This window comes from Panthera pardus, unplaced genomic scaffold, assembly GCF_024362965.1.
Source record: "Panthera pardus isolate Hobbes unplaced genomic scaffold, ASM2436296v1 HiC_scaffold_13, whole genome shotgun sequence".
NCBI classification, from domain to species: domain Eukaryota; kingdom Metazoa; phylum Chordata; class Mammalia; order Carnivora; family Felidae; genus Panthera; species Panthera pardus.
Genome location: NW_026526688.1, coordinates 197941644 through 197962668, shown reverse-complemented (window position 1 = coordinate 197962668; position 21025 = coordinate 197941644). Strand labels below are relative to the sequence as shown.

Here is a 21025-nt window from a genome sequence, read left to right as displayed (position 1 = left end):
TCTGATATGTCATTTGCAAATATCTTCTCCCATTCCATTGGTTGCCTTTTAGTTTTACTGATTGCTTCCTTTGCAGTGCAGAAGCTTTTTATCTTGATGAGGTCCCAAAAGCTCATTTTTGCTTTTAATTTCCTTGCCTTTGGAGATGTGATGAGTAAGAAATTGCTGTCGCTGAGGTCAAAGAGGTTGTTGTCTGCTTTCTCCTCTAGGTTTTTGATGGTTTTCTGTCTCACATTTAGGTCTTTCATACATTTTGAGTTTATTTTTGTGTACAGTTTAAGAAAGTGGTCTAGTTAACAGTGTTGGAAGTCCAAGCATCAGCAATCAGACAACAAAATGAAATAAAAAGCATCAAAACTGGCAAAGAAGAAATCAAACTTTCACTTTTCACAGACAACATGATACTCTACTTGGAAAACCTGAAAGATTCCACCAAAAGACTCCTAGAACTGATACATGAATTCAGCAAAGTCGCAGGGTACAAAATCAATACATAGAAATCAGCTGCATTTTTATACACCAATAATGAAGCAACAGAAAGACAAATAAAGAAACTGATCCCATTTACAGTTGCACCAAGAACCATAGAATACCTAGGAATAAACCTAACCAAAGATGTAAAAGATCTGTACACTGAAAACTGTAGAAAGCTTATGAAGGAAATTGAAGAAGACACAAAGAAATGGAAAAACATTCCATGCTCATGGATTGGAAGAATAAATATTGTTAAAATGTCAATACCACCCAAAGCAATCTACACATTCAACGCAAACCCAATCAAAATTGCACCGCCATTCTTCTCAAAGCTAGAACAAACAATCCTAAAATTTTTATGGAACCACAAAAGACCCCAAATAACCAAAGTAATATTGAAGAAAAAAACCAAAGCGGGAGGCATCACAATCCCAGACTTTAGCCTGTACTACAGAGCTGTAATCATCATGACAGCATGGTATTGGCAGAAAAACAGACACGTAGACCAATGGAATGGAATAGAGAACCCAGAATTGGACCCACAAACGCACGGCCCACTAATTTTTGACAAAGCAGGAAAGAGCATCCAATGGAAAAAAGACAGTCTCTTTAGCAAATGGTGCTGGGAGAACTGGACAGCGACATGCAGAAGAGTTCTCTTGCTCTCAAGCCGCCCAACCTCTGGTATTTGACAGCAACCTGAGCTGAGACGGGATCCCAGCCTGGTGGCAGAAAGGACCGGACACTGATTTACAAGAGAGGAGTCCAATAAGAAATTGGAATTCCCCCTGAAAGAGAAAAACTTAACCTCTACTGAAGCAGATGCTTATTTACTTTTTCACTCTGGGAGGACAACAGGTCTCTCTGTTGACTTTAAAATATGTTTTTATGGGGCACCTGGGTGGCTCAGTCGGTTGAGTGTCTGACTTTGGCTCAGGTCATGATCTCACGGCTCACGAGTTCAAGCCCTGTGTCGGGCTCTGTGCTGACAGCTCAGAGCCTGGAGCCTGCTGCCTGTGTCTCCCTCTCTCTCTGCCCCTCCCTCACTCATGTTCTGTCTCTCTCTGTCTCAAAAATAAATAAACATTAAAAAATAAATACATTTTTACATGTAAGAACAGAGGCTGTGATTGTTATAATATTTTTATTTTTGCCACACACATAACGGTGACTTTCAGAATTTTAAAATATTTTGAAAACAAAAAGCAAAAGAGCCTCTCTAATGTGGGATCTCACTTTGGTAAGTAGATTGTTTCCCACCTGCTTGCACTAATTCTAGAAATCACCATGCGTGTGGCAACCACAAATATTAAGCGTGCGTTATTTCTGTTTTTGCAAAAGAGAAAAAAATCGTGGCCATAATAACCCCAAAGGGTTGATAATAAAAGATCGGAAGTAGATTCTTCGGAAGTGACCTCCATCAGGTGAAGTATAAAAAGTCACGTATGATGCTATGGAAATGTAGACGTCAAAATGCTGCAAATGGTCAACCTTATGTATATTTTACCACAATAAAAAGTGTTAGCAAACATTCAAAAACATTTTTTTTAATGTTTTTATTTATTTTTGAGAGAGAGAGACAGAGCACGAGCAGGGGACAGGCAGAGAGAAAGACACAGAATCCGAAGCAGGCTCCAGGCTCTGAGCTGTCGGCACAGAGCCTGACGCAGGGCTCGGACTCGTGAACTGCGAGCTCATGACCTGAGCTGAAGTCAGATGCTTAACCAACTGAGCTACACAGGTGCCCCCAAAAACATTTTTAAGGGATAAATGCCATCCAGCTCCCATAATCTTATCATAATCCTCAGCTTATAAAACCTTCCCTGAATGAGGCAGGGGCTGGCCCTCGGCTTATTAAGGGTAAGGCATAAAGGGGCTGGTATTCTCCCAGTCTAAGCTCTTACTGTCTTATTGTGATTTATAAAAAGAAACATATATTTGGTCTCCTGCCCACTTCTAGCACAGAGCTCCCAAAACCCTTAGGATTTCCTAAGAGATGAGAGTAATAAAGGTGTCTCAATAATCATAACAAACCTCTTTAAGCCACACCCGCATTTATGTTAACGAAGTGACTTTGGAAGGCACCCGAGGAAGGGGGCTGGGTAACCATGGAGAAAACCAAGTGACCCGGAACTTCCAGGGAGGGGACAGGACAGGGACTGAGTTCAGTCGCCAATGGCCAATGATCTAATCAATCATTCCTTTGTAAGGAAGCCTCCACAAACCCCCCAAAGGATGGGGTTCCAAGAGCTTCAGGTGGGCGAACACAGATTCTGGGAGAGTGACGTCCCAGAGTGGGGAGGGAAACTCCATCCCCTCCGTCTGCCTTCCCCTGCGTGTCTCCTTTCTCTGGCTGTTCTGAGTTGTACCCTTTTGTGAGAAACCCGTCATCTCGTGGGTCGATGGGTCCCTGTGTTCTGTGAGCTGTTCTAGCAAATTAACCCAACTCAAGGAGAAGGTCGTAGGAACCACTGATTCATGGCCAGTCGGTTGGAAGCACAGGGGACAACCTAGAGTTGCAACTGGCTTCTGAAGTGGGGACAGTCTCGTGGGACTGAGCCCTTACCCTGTGGGGTCTGACACTGCGTCCAGGTAGATGGTGTCAGAATTGCGTGGATTCATAGGACACCCGGCTGGTGTCAGAGAACTGCTTGATGCACGGAAAGAACGCGCACGTGAGAATCAGCGTCGGGATCTTGCTCCCGCTCCCAGGGGACCCAGCGTGTCCCTTCTTAGCTGTGTGAGACACGCCCCATACATGGGTCTGGAAGCAGACAGACCCAGGTTCCGGTTTCAGCCACGAGTCAGGTCTGACCTCACCTCTCTCTGCTTCCACGTCCACGGCTGCAGAGGGGAGCCGCCCACAGAGCAGCCGTGAGGCTCGGGACGGCACAAACAACGAGCGCGCGAGACGTGCGCATTGTCATGAGCACTCCTATCGCTGGAGCAGGGGCGCCGCTCACGGGGCTGGTCAGCTGTGCTCCGCTCAAGCGCCAGACGTGGCAGGCGGCAGGCACCACCCCTATCACTCCAAGATTCACCTCCTCCCGACCCACCCCCCAACCTTCCGCTGTCTGCGGGGAGGCCACGCTCTCCCCCCTCATCCCGGCGGGACGCTCCGACAGCAAGTCATCCCCTTCCCCTCTACCCGGAGAGAGAGCCACAGCCTCCAGGCCTCTCTCTGGTCTCTGGAGGTCCTCCCCTCCCTCATCACCCTCCCCCCCCCCCACTCGGGCGAGGCTTTCCTTCCTGCCAAGGCCAGAAGGCAAGTCAGCTGTTGAACTGGGATTCAAAGTCAGGCCCTCCTGCTTCCCAAAACAGAAGACTGTGCAACTACATGTTTATGTAGGAAAGACAGAGTGAGGTAGAGCAGAGCAAAACATCTTGGAAAGATGCCCCAAATACAGTAAGTGAAAACAGCCAAGTTGCAGAACAATGCGTGTGGCATGGTTCCATTAAAACAAAAACAACAACAACTATATGTTTATATGAGTTTGTAGAAGCAAAGAAAAACGCCTAAATGAATACAAATTAGCTGCTGACAACAGTTATTGGGTGGGTGGATCTGAACATTCTGTTAAGGTTTGCATTTGTTATGCATTCTTTATGTTCTGGAAAAAAACAAAAAATCAAAAGCACTCGAAGGAACTCGATAACTGCCCTCCAGTGGTGAGTGAGAGGCCCGCGTGCTCAGGAACACCACGGACAAGCCTTTGGAGGAAGGACTCACCTCCAACCACCCCTGGTCCCGGAAGGGATGTGGGAGCTGGGAGGGTGGCATCAAATGACAATAGACACGGCTGGCCAGCGAGCCGCACTTACCTTTCCCAGCAGCTCAGGCAGGCCCAGCAGCTGCCCCACGAACACGCCAACGCAGATGAAGATGGCGGTCACCTGCCCCAGAGAGCCACGGATCGCCTTGGGCGAGATCTCGTTCAGGTACATGGGGAGCGCGCTGAGGGCGATGCCTGTGAAGGAACAACGGCAGCTGTGAGAGGTCTGTCTTCTCTGAGGGAGGAGCACCCCGGTCAGCGAGAGGGCCGTCTCCCTCGAGGGACATGGGTCAGGGCGCCCCCTCTGCCGTGCCCTGACAAGAACAGTGCTGCAGCCACAACACTACCCCAAGCTTTCTGCACAAATCGCTAATGCTTTGACATGCCCTGTATCGTTTAATCCAGAAGGCATGGCTGGGAGGCAGATTTCGTAGAAGGGAAAACAGATGATGATGGTGGCGGCGGTGGTGGTGACAATGGCGGTGGTGGTGGTGGTGGTGGTGGTGGTGGTGATGATGATGAGGGTGATGATGGGGTGGTGGTGGTAGTGATGGAAGTGGTAGCGGCGATCGTGGTGGTGGTGGTGGTGATGGTGATGGCGGTGGTGATGGTGGCGATAGTGGTGGAAGAGGCAGTAGTGGCGGAAGAGGTGGTGATGATGGTGATGGAGGTGGTAGCGGTCATGGTGGTGGTGGTGGTGGAAGAGGTGGTGGAGAAGGTAGTGATGGTGGCGAGGTGGTAATGATGGTAGAGGTGGTGGTGATGGCGGTGGTGGTGATAGTGAAGGTGGTGGTGGTGGTGATGACGACGATGATGATGATGGTGGTGGTGGTGGTGGTGGTGGTGGTGGTGGTGGTGGTCGTGGTGATAGTAAAGGTGGTGGTAGTGATGATGATGATGATGGTGGTGATGATGGCGGTGGCGGTGGTGGTGGTGGTGGAGATGGTGATGACGACGGTGATGGTGATGGTGGTGGTGATGGAGGTGGTAGCGGTGATGGTAGTGATGATGATGGTGGTGATGATGGCGGTGGTGGAGATGGTGACAATGGCGGTGGTGGTGGTGGTGGTGATGATGATGAGGGTGATGATGGGGTGGCGGTGGTAGTGACAGAAGTGGTAGCGGCGATCGTGGTGGTGATGGTGGTGGTGGTGGTGATGGTGATGGCGGTGGTGATGGTGGTGATAGTGGTGGAAGAGGCAGAAGTGGCGGAAGAGGTGGTGATGATGGTGATGGAGGTGGTAGCGGTCATGGTGGTGGTGGTGGTGGAAGAGGTGGTGGAGAAGGTAGTGATGGTGGCGAGGTGGTAATGATGGTAGAGGTGGTGGTGATGGCAGTGGTGGTGATAGTGAAGGTGGTGGTGGTGGTGATGACGACGATGATGATGGTGGTGGTGGTGGTGGTGGTGGTGGTGGTGATGGTGGTCATGGTGATAGTGAAGGTGGTGGTAGTGATGATGATGGTGGTGGTGGTGGTGGTGGTGGTGATGGTGGTCATGGTGATAGTGAAGGTGGTGGTAGTGATGATGATGATGATGGTGGTGATGATGGCGGTGGTGGAGATGGTGATGATGACGGTGATGGTGATGGTGGTGATGGTGGTGATGGTGACGGTGGTAGTAGTGGAAGAGGTGGTGATGGTGGAGAAGATGATGGTGCCGGTGGAAGAGGCGGTGGTGGTGGTGGTGGTGATGGCAGTAGTGGCGGAAGAGGTGGTGATGATGGAGAAGGTGATGGCGGTGGTGGAAGAGGTGGTGGTCATGGTGGTTAACGATGGTAGAGGTGGTGGTGGTGGTGGTGGTGGTGATAATGCCGATGGAGGAGGTGGTGACAGTGGTGGCGAGAGTGGCAATGAGAGCGGAGGTAGTGGTAGCAGACAGTACTGGTGGTGTTCAGCAGCCAACACGCCTAGTGCTTACCAAGGAGCGGGATCCTTCTTATCTCTACATTTATTAACTTACCTATTTTTATAGTAACCCACTGAAGTAAATGTACTACCGTTATCCTTATTCTAAATGTGAGGAAACTGAGGCACAAATGGAGTAACTTTCCCAAATCACCAAGTGATGGCCAGAGAGGCCCGAAGAGATTATTTTGCCCAACAGGTCAGGTCTCCGATTCTAGAACTTGAGCTTCTCCCACTAGCTGACCGTGTCTCTTTATGTAAGTCACGGGACTCAGGTAGGGTAGATACTATTATACCCATTTTACAACATTTTATAGGGTGCTTGTCAGTTTCAAGAAGCCCAGTTTTCCACCTGTACCTGGGCAAGGCTATTCTCAAATCCCTTTACAGGCCCACAAAGGTCTATAGACCTTATCGCAGGCTGACTCACGGCTCGTCTGGAGCACAGACGGCACACCCAGAGCCACACTGCCTCCCGGGGAGAATCCCTGTAACTTACGGGCCATGAGGCCTCGGCTTCCCTCTCTGCAGATGGGCTAAGAACTGAGCCTAACTGCACAGGGCGGCTGGGAGAGTTGGCGTCTGCTCACTGTGCAGTGCTCTACAAATCAGTGCCGACAACACTCATTCTTATTGCCTGACTTTTCACCACACTGTGAGGGCATCAAACATTTCTTTCCTGCCCTGGCCTCCCCATGCCTCTCGCACCTCCCGACACACTCTAGGTACCAATCAACGTGCTTCAAGTTAAGCTGAATTCACCCCAGTCGCTAGCCGTCAGAGAGACCCTTCCTTTAAAAAAAAAAAAATTCGGGGCGCCTGGGTGGCTCAGTCAGTTAAGCGTCTGGCTCTTGATTTCGGCTCAGGTCATGATCTCGCAGTTGTGAGATCGAGCCCTGCATCGGGCTCTGTGATAAGCGTGGAGCCTGCTTGGAATTCTCTGTCTCTCTCTCTGGTGCTCACCTGCTCTCTCTCTGTCTCTTTCAAAATAAATAAATAAATAAATAAATAAACATTTAAAAAAAAAATTAGGAGAGGGACTATGTGACCCAATTTATAAGCTGAGGATCTCTTTCACTGCATCTCAGCCCAGAACAACTTTTCCTGCCTCACCAGAAAGGCGAACACGCTTAAGGTACAAAGAGATGGGAATTATCTGCAAAGTCACAACATAAGCCAGATGCTGTTTGAATTTTTATCCAAAATACACACGCTGAAAACAGCTGGCCTCGTGGAAGCACTGGCTGGCCGGGGACCAGCTTGGCACCTTGCTGCCTGGGGTGGGGAGCACCACAGGGGGAGACACGTACAAGGACTCAAGTCCCAGAGCCCCAGCTTCCTCGCCAGGTGACCTTGATCAAGTCAATTAGCTTCTCCTAGCCTCGGCTTCCTGATCTATAAAATTAGGGTAATAATTTCTGTCTATTTCTGTTGCAGTGGCAATGAAATTATCACACATAAGCCTTCTGCCTCACGTGTGGTCACTTGACAGGCACTTAAAAAACTGTCAGTTTCCTTTCCCCGATGCTCCTCCTCCCCGCTGGGGCTAATCACCTCTCAAAAAATGATAAAGCTGGTGGGAAAGAGGCGGCGAGGTGGCGGTGAAGGGCACAGAGCCACAGCTGGGACAGTAATTATACCCCCTTCACACAGGTGCTGTGCACAGGTGAGATGTATGTGAAATGCTTTGCAGGTGCCTGCATACAGTAAGCTGTCGATAAGTGGTGGCCATTCTCATCTCCCAGCTGTGAAATGACATGGCAAAATGCGATGCTGGTGGCTAAACCGGGGCCGAATGAGGAGGCAGTCTACATGAAAGCCACCACATGCCAGTTGACTGGGAACTGTCCCGGTTTTAGCACTGGAAGTCCTGCGACCCAGGCAAACCAGGGGGTAGGTCATCCGAGGCCCGTAGTGCTGCACCAGGCATCCCACACCCCTGAGTGGCCTCTCTCGACCCACGACCCCCATCTCTTGCCACTCTTCCTCCCCAGGGGCCCCCAGCCTTGGGGTTCGCTGAACCCCAGGCGCATACTGACTGTAGGATATTGGCCTTTGCTGCTCTGTTTATCTGGAACCTTGGTTGTCACAGCCCCATAAGCTGACCCCCGCCTGTGCTTCCTGTCTTACCAAGCCCCCAGCAAAGTGACCTCATTTGGAAGTTGTTTGCAGATGTACTCAAGTTAAGAGGAGGTCATACCGGATAAGGGTGTGTCCTAAATTCAATGACTGGCATCCTTATAAGAGGTCATGTGAAGATACCAAGAAGGAGGCCATGTGAAGATGGGGACAGGGACAAGAGAGACGCTAGTCAGGGAAGGCCAAGGGGTGCAGAGCACAGAACAGATTCACCCTCAGAGCCTCGGGAAGGAACAAAGCCTGCCCGCACCTTGATGTTGGGCTTCTGGCTTCTGAACTCTGACAGCATGATCTCTATTGTTTGAGGCCCGCCCCCGGGAGACTAGCACACCTCCTCACTGAGGCCTTCCCTGGCCACCTGCTGGAACTGGCCCCTTCCCCAGCTCTTTGTCTCTGCATCCAGTCCTGGCTCCCCCGAGTGCTTAGTGCTTTCTGCATGTTTCTTGTTTGGTATTTACTCGACCGTCTGTTTCCTCACCCGCAGCCACAGTGAAGCTCCCTGAGAGCACGGCACCTGCAGCACCAGCCCTGGGACAGACAGGGGCTTGATTAACGTGTATTATGGGGGCCTGGGTGGCTCAGTCGGTTAAGGTCAGACTCTTGATTTCGGCTCAGGTCACGATCTTGTGCTATGTAGGTTCAAACCCCGCGTCGGGCTCTGCGCTGATGGTGCAGAGCCTGCTTGGGATTCTCTCTCTGTCTCTGCCTCTCTCCCTGCCTCTCTCTCAGTCTCTCTCTCTCTGCCCCTCCCCTACTCTCTCTCTCTCTCTCTCAAAATAAATAAATAAAAAAGAAACAAACCAGGTACTGAATGGGTTCCCGCCCACTACTGCTCTACTGTTACTTGTTTAATCCTGGCTCAGAAAGGCCAGGGTCAGCAGATACCAGCGATCTGGAGTCGCGGACCCTGGCAGGCTGGTCCCTGGTTACAACTGTGGTCTATGGGAGCAGGCCCCCCGGTGGGCAGTCAGACAGCGAGCAGAGACTCCGAGAAGTGAGCAGAGGGCAGCATGTCTTGTATCTAAAACATCACAACAGTCCCAATGTACCCAGCCTGCTACACCTTCCAGAAGGCCTTCCCCTTCCTTAGGGTGCACGGTCCGATGGTGTGCAAGGAGCAGTCAGGGCACACGCCCTCACACAGGCGAGCTTAGCTCTCCGATTCCTCTCAGAGTCCAATTGGATTGTCAGCTCTTAGCCGTCAAAAAGCAGAAGGGACCTCGGAAAACATTTTCTAGGGAAATCAGAGATGCTGAAAGAAATACTCTAGGGACACCTGGAAATGTACGTTTTCCTACTGGGGTAAAGAAAAAGTTGAGTCCAGTCCAAAGTATTTACTGAATGTAGTAAGTCTTGACTTTTGAAAATCAAATTATGACATATACTTTTTAAAAAGTTTTTTCAATGTTTATTTATTTTTGAGAGAGAGAGAAAGCAGAGTGTGAGCAGGGGTGGGGAGGGGCAGAGAGAGAGAGGGAGACACAGAACTCGAAGCAGGATCCGGGCTCCAAGCTGTCAGCCCAGAGCCCGATGCGGGGCTTGAACTCACAAACCGCGAGATCATGACCCGAGCCGAAGTCGGACACTCAACCGACTGAGCCACCCAGGCGCCCCAAATTATGACATATATTTTTAAATCGCGCAGATAATACGCATGTAGTCTGATGAATCATCACAAAATGCGCACGCCTGTGCAACTCCCACCCAGGTCAAGAATCAACCTACACACACACACACACGAATCAACCTACAATACCAGCCCCCCGGAAGCCGCACCCTGTGCTTCCTCAGGACCACCATCCTCTCCCTTTTCCCCCAAGGTCACCACCAGCCTGATGCTGTCACCAAAGATGGATGTACACAGAATCACAGGGGAAGGGGATGTATTTCTCTGGTATTTCATCTCTTTTGTGTTTCTCACAGACGTGAAATGCATCCGTGCTGTAGCACACAGCTGTAATCTGTTCGTTTTTATTGCTGTGTCATATTCCAACGTGTGAGAGTATCACAATTCATCCACCTTCCCATTGAGGGACACTTCAGCGCTCTCCAGTTTGGGATTAACACTAACAGTGCCCCATAAACATGCTTACACAAGTGTGTAGATGCACATGTATGGAAATATATATATACGGCAAATATATATATATACAGCAACCGTAAGATATGTATGTTCAGTTTTGGTAGATAAATCCAGTTTCCCCAAATTATCACACCAATTTACACCTTTATAAGAGACGTATGAAATACTTTGCTCCACATTTTTGCCAATATTTGGCATTACTGGTCTTTTTAATTTTTAGCAATTGTGGTTTTAATGTGCATTTCCTTAATTACGAGTGAGATTTATTTTATTTATTTTAATTTCCAGTGTAGTTAACACACAGTGTTCTATGGGTTTCAGATGTACACTCTAGTGATTCGACACTTCCACACATCACCCAGTGCTCATCACAAGTGCCCTCCTTAGTCCCCATCACCTATTTCACCCATCCCCCCACCCCCCTCCCCTCTGGTGACATCAGTTTGTTCTCTATGTAGGTAAGAGTCTGTTTCTTGGTTTGTCTCTCTCTTTTCTTTTGCTTGTTTACTGTTTCTCAAATTCCACATACGAGTGAAATCACATGGTATTTGTCTTTCTCTGACTTATCTCACTTAGAATAGTAGTCTCTAGCTCCATCGACGTTGTTGCAAATGACAAGACTTCATTCTTTTTGACGGCTGAGTAATATTCCATGACATCTCACATCTTTTTTACCCCATCATCTATCGACAGACACTTTGGGCTGCTTCCATAGTTTGGCCACTGTAAATAATGCTGCTATAAACATGGGGTGCATGTATCCCTTTGAATTAGGGTTTTTGTATTTTTGGGGTAAGTAGTGTGATTACTGGGTCATAGATTAGTTCTGTTTTTAACTTTTTGAGGAATACTAATGTAACTTGTGAAAATGCCTATTTTGTCTCTTAGCCATTTTTGTAAGAGATGTTCTGTCTTTTTATTATTGATTTGTAAGAGTTCTTAATGTATTCTGTGTATGAGCCCTTTGTCAATTTCATTCATCGCGAATATTTTCCTGCTCTCTGTGGTTTGTCCCTTCATTAATGGTGATTTTTTTGTATGAATAGAAAGAAGTCTTTAATTTTAATGTAGTTCAATTTATCAATTCTTTTACTTTAAACTAGTGCTGTTCTGTCCTGTTTAAGAAATCTTTCTGTGTCCTAAGATGATGAAAATATTATATGGTATGTTACCTTCTAGGATATTTATGGTTTTACCTCTCATCTTTAGAGCTATAATCTACCTGGGATTGATTGTGTGTATGAAGTCAAGGAGTGTTCAGGTTTCATTTGTAATGGCATTAAAATGTCAGGTGTCAATACAAATGCAGTTATTTGCCACCTTGGATGGCGCAATCTGGACTTTATCCCTAAGACAACTCCCCAGAGAGAAGCAGCAGCAGAAAAATATAGATAACAACTCTTGAACCATAAGCCTCTGTTTTGCAAAAACAGCTACGATGTACCAATAATAACTTAAGTTATACCTGTAGAAATTTCCTGACCATAGACCTAAGCAAAAAGGGGTTCTTTCAAGGTTGCTGAGAATATTACTTTCCTTCCCGGTTACCCCAGGAACTCATGTTTCCGGAAAGATGCAATACATAGAAACATTCCATTTAAAATAAATTTCACATAAAACATTCCAAGCATAAAAACACAGGTGCATATTAACATCTGCTCCCTTCTTGGAGTCTGCAGTCCCCATCAGACTACCACTGGGGCCTGTTCCCATATAGCACAATCACAACTGAGTACCAGCCTGCCAGGGGCTGCAATTCCCAACCACTGGTGACCCCAACCGACCCGACATCATTTATTGAAAAGACGCTCTTCCCTTCAGCTCTCCAGCTACACCTTCACCATAGATAAGTGTCCATATATGTATGGCTCAGCTTCAGAAGTCTCATTTCTAGTCCACTGATGTATTTCTCTCTCTTTGCACCAATCTGCACTGCCTGAACCACTGTAACTTTCTAACCGTTGATGCCCCACAGATTAAGTTCTCCCATTTTTCTTTTTCTGGAAGATAATCTTGTGAATTCTCAGCACTTTGTATTCCCATGTACATTTTAGAAGCAGTCTGAAATTTCCATTTTACAAAACCTGCTTGGATTTGCTTGGGTTTATATCGAATCTATAGATCAGCATAGAGGGAACATCATTATAATGTTGTCTTCCAACTTGTGAATATGGAATACCCCCCATGTATGTGTCTAATTTCTTTCCATAATATTTTATAGATTTTTGTGTAGATAATAAGGAGATTAGAAATTGCACATTTCCCACTAGACTTATTCGTGGGTATTTGATGGTTTTTACAGCCTTTTAAATGGTATAGTTTATAAATTTCATTTTCTACATAAGAATACAATTGCTTTTAGTGTCTCGACCTTATGTATAGAAATAAAATTGCATTTAGTGTTACAAGTACACAAGTATGATGACTTTTTATCCAGAGACCCTGGTAGCCAAATCCACTCACTCATTCTAAAGTTTATTTATAGATTTAGATGTTTTATGCATTCATGACATCTGTGACAGATGACAGTTTTAGTTCATCTTTTCCAATCTTTATACCTTGTGTTAAAAAAAATTTTATTTGCCTCGTGGCATTAGCTAGGACCTCTCGTACTGTGTTGACTCAGAGTGGTGATAGCATGTATTTTGTGTTGCTCCTGAGCTCAGAGAAAAACCTATCAACATCTTAGTACTGAGTATGATGACTGCTGTAGGTCTGGGTAGACAGCCTTCATTAGTATAAGGAAATTTTCTTCTATTCCTCGTTGGTTAGAGTTGTTTTTACATTTTTTTTTTTACCGTAAGTGGATACTGAACATTATCAACTGTTTTTTCTGCATATGTCAAAATCATCATATAATTTTGTCTTCAAATGTATTCTGTAAATATGATGAATCACCCTGACTGATTCTCAAATGTTAATCCAATCTTCCACTGCTGGCGTAACTCAGCTAGGTCTTGACCTATTATCTTTTTATGTTTTATGTTGTTTATCGTTGAAATTGTTCGCTAAGTCTTTGCTTAGGATTTTTATATCTATGTTCCTTAATGATATTGGCCTGTAATTTTTTCCCTGTAGAGTTCTTATAAGGATATGCTATCCAGGATACACTCATCTTATCAAATGAGCTGGGAAATATCCCCCCTGGAAATGTTTATACAGAATTGGTGTTGTTCTCTCTTAAGGAAGCTTTGAATCACCTTTGTTGGGAGGTTTTTAATTATATGTTCAACTTATTTAATAGAATAGGACTATTCAGATACTCTAATTCTTCTTACATCACTATTGGTTAAGATTTCTCTTTCTAGGCACTTGTACACTTTAAGTTTTCAAATATATCACATCACAATATATTCTTATCTCTCTAATGCTTCAGGAGCTGGCCATTTAAACCCTAATATTAGTTATTAATTCCTTCTCTTTTTATAAATAGTCTCACAAGGGTTTAGCAATGTTATTAATCTTTTATAGAACTCACTTTGATCTTGCTGATGCACTCCAATGAAAATTCCCTTCCCAACTTCTTGAGACGGAAATTTAGATTACTGATTTTTAGCTTTTTGCATTTGAGGTTATAAATTTTACTCGAAGTATGGCTGTAGCTGTAGTCCACAAATTTTGAGATGTCTTGTGTAGTATTTTCATTATCATTTAATCCAAACTATTTTAAAATTTCCATTGTGATTTCTTTTTGTCCCTCTGGTTACTCAGAAGTACATGTTCATTACTTGGAGTGTATGTCACTTACATCTTAGTTTCCAAACCTGTGAATATTTTCTACTTATACTTTTGTAATTAGCTTCTAACTTAATTCTGTTGTGGTCAGAGAACATAGTCTAATATTAATCCTTTTAAATGTGTTGAGACTTGCTTTATGGCTCATCATATGGTTGATTTTTGTAAATGGCCCATGAAAGCTAAAAAGAAACGTGTGTTTAACAGTTCTAAAGTTTAATGTTAATATGTTAATTAGCTCATATTTGTTAACTGTGTCATTCAAACATTCTAGCTACTACTGATGTTTCTGTCCACTCGTTTTATCCATGGCTGAGACAGTATTTCTCATTTCAGTTTGGCTAACTTTTAGCTTATACTCACTTTCAGTTTATACATTTTGATGCTTTTTATTAAGTGCATATCAAATTTAGAATTATTATATTCCTGACAAACTGAATGCTTCATCATCATGAAACCTCTCTCGTTGTCTTTAGTAATCTTTGTTGCCTTCAGATCTACTTAGACTCTTATCAGTACTGCCGAACCATATTTACGGGCTTGGGTTTGCCTGGGATTGCTTTTTCTATTATTTTATTTTCAATCTTCCTATGTCTTTACATCTAAGATACAAACAGCATATACACAGGTATTTGATTTATCCAGTGTAACCATTTTTATCTTTTTTTAAAAATTTTTTTTAATGTTTATTTTTGAGAGAGAGAGAGAGAGAGAGAGACAGAGCATGAGCAGGGGAGGGGCAGAGCGAGAGGGGCAGACACTGAATTGGAAGCAGGTTCCAGGCTCCAAGCTGTCAGCACAGAGCCTGACACCGGGCTTGAACTCACAGACTGCGAGATCATGACCTGAGCCGAAGTCGGACGCTCAACTGACTGAGCCACCTAGGCGCCCCACCATTTTTATCTTTTAATTGGAGTACTGAGTCTATTTAGTGTTATTCTTGTGTTTAAATATAACATCTTACCATTTGCTGTTCTATATGGCACTCTCCTATATTCGGTTTTCTCTCCTCTCTTGCCTTCTTTAGGATTAAGTATTTTTAGGTCATTTGATTGTTGTTATGTTATTTTCTCTTCTTCAAATTATTGCTCTAGAGGTCATTTCATGAATCTGTGTCTTAATGAAATCTAATATAAAGTAGTACATTTAGTATTTCCCAGACAATGCAAAGAATTTAATACACTCCAATTTCATGTACTGCCTTCCTGATTTATATGCTATTTTAGTTGTGTATTTTAATTTTTCTGTCTTCTTCTCTTCACACAGGCACACACACACAGACATGCACACACACAGAAACACACACAGACAGACACACACACCCCTGTATGGTACCTGAACATCGTCAGGTAGCTATGCTGTTATCTGTACTGTACATGTGAGGAAAGGGATAGAGGGACAGAGAAGTCTGTCTGAGGTCACCCAGATGGTAGGCAGCAGGGCTGGGACCAGAATCCATCCTTCAGAACACCTCACATGCTCTCTGTCATGTTAAAATTTGACTCAAATCATAACATATGCTCTTACTTCACAATCTCCTATTGTCTGATGCTGTTTAATGAGTAAACGATATAGCTCTATGTGGCATGCGAGGTCCAGAAGTTTCAAGAGACTATTCAAGATAGTAGGTCTAAGGTGAGTACAAAAGGAGCCAAAGCAGATTTTTTTGTAGAGTTGGTAGAAACCTCAGCTACCAGAGTCCACACCTCCTTATTTTCTAGATGACATTACTGGGGTCCAGAGAGGTGAAATGATGGTCCCAAGGTCACCTGGCAAGTCAATGGTGGAACCAGAACTTAAAGTCACTTCCTTGACCCTGATTTTATATTCTTTCCATGTCATATGCTTCTCTAAATGCTACTGTTCATATTTGTCCACCAGAGAGCCCCTAATGCAGCAGGGGGGCGCATCAGAGAGCTCCTAATGCATGGACACAGGCTTGCACCCCTAGGAGTGTGGGCAGCACTGGGAGGGCTTGGCAGGAACCTGTCCAACACAATCTTCCACAGACACAAAACATTTTCAGTGTAAAAATGTGTTTGTTTGTTTGTTTGTTTGTTTGTTTATTGGCCAAGCTTTTTAGAAAAAGGACACTTCAGGAAGGCATCCTGGGTTTCTGCTGTGGTTCCAAATACTGCCCGCAAACCCGGCTTGAGCAGCACAGACTCTGCAAAGCCTCTAGGCTCATCACTCGGCTTTAAATTATGTATTACAAGCCAGACAGTCCACTCATCTCCTGTCCAGCAATTTTCCTTTCTTCCTGATCAACTGCCTCACCTCAAATGCCTGCTCAAAAGCAGGTCCCCGTCTCTGCTTTGAGAGGGCTTGGTGAGCATAAACGACCTGAAGCTTCCACATCGTGAGCCAGCTGCAACAGGCTATTCTCCAGAAGTCAGAGGGTCTGATTTTTTCTCCCCTCCTTGTTCTTACTTTTTGTCTTCTGCTTCTTTTTGAAAAGCTCCTCAGAAAAGGGGTCTAACAGACACATGTCTTGAATACGTGGCCTTGTAAAAATGGTATCGCTCTTCAAATCCGGCTTTTTCTTAGTTAAGGAAATTCAGAGAGCAGCTAACTATGTGTAGTAAGTGTGGCCTCCCCCAGAATAGCTGGAGAGGAAGACAACTGGGAGAGGGTGATGGATAAAATCTAAACCTGCCAGAGACGCCCTCCGCGGGGGAAGGTCCCTCATGCTGCACCTCACCTGGCCTTTCTCATCGGCAGGCGGGGCCTGTGAAACCAGACATCTCGGTCCAAATCTGGGATCTACACCTTATTCACTGAGAATAAAAACAATGGCTGCACTAAGGGCAACGATGCCGTCACCAATCTCAGCGCTGGGCGAAGGCACGAGATGCCTGGAACGTACGAAGCGCCACACAGGCAGCCTCTCGGTTCGTTTTCACGCGCCCACCAGCGGGGCCTCGCGATGAAGACTCAGAGGCTAAGACAGCGAGCGGAAGGCTGCTCTTCACAGTCCTTGAGTCTGCATCCTCGGGGGCTTAGGTCCCTCTGACACGGACTGTGCGCCTGGTCATGAGACTCGGCCTGGCCGAGGGGACCCCGACAGACGTGCCACAAGCAGTGACCTGACAAGCGCTTGCACGGCGGGTCCTGCCCAGTTGCCACTCTCTGGAACTCTGAGGATCCCCTGGGAAGAGACCCTGTGGAGCAGAGACGAGCTGGCCCCTGCGACCCCAACTCAGCTGCCAACAACCAAACAGGCGAGTGAGGCCATCTGAAGTCACCCCACAGCGCTCGAGAGAGCCCAGAGGAGAGCCACAGAGCTGCCTCGGATCAGAACTGCCCCACCAGCCCATAGACTTACAAAGTCAGCCAAAACCATTACTGCTGGGGCGCCTGGGTGGCTCAGTGGGTTAAGCGTCCAACTTCAGCTCAGGTCATGATCTCATGGTTCATGAGTTCGAGCCCCACGTCAGGCTCTGTGCTGACAGCTCGGAGCCTGGAGCCTGGAGCCTGCTTTGGATTCTGTGTGTCTCTCTCTCTCTACCCCTCCCCCACTCGTGCTCTGTCGCTCTCTCAAAAATTAACATTTAAAAAAATTACTGCTTTAAGCCCTTATGTTTCAGTTTTTTATATTTTATTTTTGGTAGCAAAATCTAAGTGATTCAAAGCCATGAAATAAGCTAGGTGAGTGGGAGAACCCAGACAGTGCAAACCCATAGCCCTCAGCCTTAACCATGCTACAATCGCATGTGTCTGAGCCTCAGTGTCCTCCAGGTAAAATGACAACAACGTAACAGTCCTTCAGCATTAGATCAGAGCACAACAACCCAGTTAACCATCACTGGTTAACTGTGAGACACCACGTAAAGCCAGCCATTATTCTTACCAATGAACATTTTCTAGAGCCATCTCTTTCTACCTGAATACCAAGACAGAGGAGTAATTTCACCCTGAGTCTGGGTTATTACTGATCCTGAGTATTTCCCACCAGCAGCGCAGGGGAGGGGTGGGAAGTCTCGCCCCCTGACCTTCCTCAGGCCCTCACTCTCCTGCTCACCTCTGCCTGAGGCACGTTTGTTGTTCAGCTCACTCCCAAAGCCTGGGGCCTGCAGCCTGCAAGAATCAGCAAGGAAGGGAATGAGCCTTTAATGAGCTCACAAGTTTGGCAGATTTTATATGTGTATATGGCGTCCTGTCAGCCTTGTGACAGCCCTTCAAAGCAGGTGTTATTTCCATTTTACAAATGGGGAAACCAAGGCCATTAAGCACCTTGTCAGAAGTCAGTGACCGGTAAGCAGCAGACCTCAGAGCAAAGGCCGAGATCTCTAATCCAAAAGCTTGCAAGCTTCCCACAAATGCCTGAAAGTATTACCTTCCACACTCACAGTATTTAGAAAAAAGCAAGGTTGGTTGGTCGGTTGGCCGGTCAGCTGGTTTTACTAATATATTTGGAGGCCCCTGCTCTCACAGCCCACAGCCAGCAGCCGGCTGCACCTCGCAGCCTCGCGGCCACCACCTCACCCCACCACAGCTATTCCCCTTGGACAACTGGCTCCCCGATTCCACTCTTCTCTATACAGAAGCAGGAGGAATCTTACGGAAAAAACAACCAGCTCATGTCACATCACCCTCGGCACAAATCCTACAATGCCCTGCGTGATCTGAGCGGCCCCTCTTCAACCTCATCTACAGCCACTCTCCTCCCACTCACCAAGCTCCAGCCGTGCTGGCCTCCTCACTCTCCAAGCACGACTCCACCACAGGGCCAGTGCACTGTTCTCTTGGCCACGAACCCCATTCCCCCGACATTTACTTGGTCCTCACTCCTGGTTCATGCTGGTCTTTGCTCATGTGTTTCCTCCTCTGAGCAGTCCTCCCTGACTGCCCTACCTAAAATAGTCCCCACTCTTCTCCTGCCCTGCTTCATTTCTCTCCTAGGGCTTGCCACTACCTACCTTATGTATCTAATTATGTGTCTGTCCACCCACTAGAATGTAAGCTGCACGGGTAGGGACTGGGGCATTTCACTCACCACTGTGCCCCCGGCATGGAGAAGAATGCCAGGCACAGCAGGGGCTCCACAAATACTCAGTGAATACACGAAGGAATGAATAAGTCAGAGTCCGGACAGGAAATACAACCCTCATTGAAACTCCCCTGGAAACCACAGACAATCTCAGAATATGAATTTTACAGTGAAGATGACAAAGCAGAAGGCATGACGTACTGAAAACCATCCAGGTCTTTGGAGTTGACTTGGGTTTCTACCAGGCAGTGTTTCTCAATTAGCCTGCTAGAGCCTCATGAGTGGTTCATCTCACGGGACTGTCCCCTTCATGCAGACTTTCTGCATCTTTGGTCCCTGGCAACTCAACACTAGTAGGAGCCCAGTCCTGTGACAGCTCCAAACACCACTCACATTTCGAAGCACCCCCGAGGAACGCATTACTGCCTCGTGCAGTAATGGTTAAGGCTTACCTCCATCCACGCCCATGATGAAGCGTCCCACGATGAGCATTTCAAAGGCTCCTGCCTGGAGAGAACAGGCCATGAGTAGTGCAGCAGATATCGCAAACCCATTGTTGACCAGCAGAGTGTGCTTCCTGGAAAAAAAGGAGTGGTTTGATGAGGAGACCCACCGTGAGGATGTTGACCTATCCATCCCAGGAGCAGGGGTCACGCCCTTCAGAAGGGACAGCAGAGTGAGATTCAGGCACAGTGGAAAGAACATTGACCTAAGGGTCAGGAACAGGGCCCAGAATCCCACTGATCCCTGCTGCCACCTTTGGTTGTATGACCCTGAGCAAGGCACTTCCCCCTCCTGGGTTCACCACTAAGGCTAATTAAGTCACCTTCAAAGGCAGTGCCACATTTCACGAATTCCCTGATGCAATACTGTATTTCATCAACTCTAAGACCTTCACTTAACATTTCTAAAGTCAAGATGTGCCTTACAATCCTTGAGTCAGAGTTCAAGCATGAAAATGGAAACCACTCTAGTGATTTTAGCAGAGAGAATTTAACATAGGGAGTTGGTTAAGCAGGTATTGGGGAACTCAGATGTCAAAAGGGGGATCTCTGAAGACGGGGTGCTGCCCATGTGGTGCTGACACTTTGGGGGCTTGGAAGAAGGGCCCTCAAGACCTGGCTTATCTTCAAGGGTGGGCACTGGCCCGCTGGGGCTGTTCTTCTGAGGGGCACAGTGTTCTGAGGTGTAGACAAAGGCTGGGAACTAGACTCACTGTTGGGACTAGCAGGAATTTCAGCCAAACAGGACCAAGCCCCTTGCCCCTCCTCCTCTAGTGTGGCTCTTGTGTGCCTCTTATCAAAGGGCAGATGAGACATGCAGGTCCCAGCCCCTGCATCACAGGGCAGAGCATCGAGGGTAAGTCTGGAGCTGAGAGACCACAGTCTGAAAACCAGCACAGTGTCCTATAGCTTTAATTAGCAGCCTTTCCCTTTCTCTTTCTCCCCCTTCCTTCCTTCCTTCCTTCCTTCCTTCCTTCCTTCCTTCCTTCCTTCCTTCCTTCCTTTCCTTTCCCTTCCTTCCTTCCTTCCTTCCTCCCTCCCTCCCTTTCCTTCCTTTCTTCCTACCCCTCTCTCTTCCTTCCTTCTTTCCTTCCTTCCATCCTTCCTTCTCTGCATTTCGTGTAACAATGCTTCTTATACATGATGACATCTTCGATTTGATAAATTACAGCCCTAAGTGTGAGGCTGAACTAATTCCTCTTGAACAAGATCAGTCAAATTCCTATGGCAATTATTCCTATAGCTGCTCTGTGCCGGGACTGCTGTCACTGTTCTGGTAACATGTCTCTAAGACCTCATGGTTGAGAATCATGACTTGTTTGGGGCCTGGAGACCGACCTGGGTCCCTGCACCAGTTGTATCTTTTATGAGCTAGGTGACTATACTTTATTTATTGCTCTGTGTTTTCCTTTACTCATTTACG

The 21025-nt window shown here is 46.6% G+C and overlaps 1 protein-coding gene across 4 annotated transcripts in view; it reads right to left on the bottom strand.

Moving 5' to 3' along the window:
• SLC2A9 (solute carrier family 2 member 9) overlaps positions 1-21025 on the bottom strand; it is a 254087-nt gene that overhangs the window by 152778 nt on the left and 80284 nt on the right. For all 4 annotated transcript variants that reach the window (XM_019453701.2, XM_019453703.2, XM_019453702.2 and 1 more), the window contains 2 exons: positions 19552-19676; positions 4297-4442 (listed from right to left, as the gene is read on the bottom strand). In XM_019453701.2, coding sequence (XP_019309246.2) covers positions 4297-4442; positions 19552-19676 — 271 coding nt within the window. The remainder of the gene's footprint in view (positions 1-4296; positions 4443-19551; positions 19677-21025) is intronic.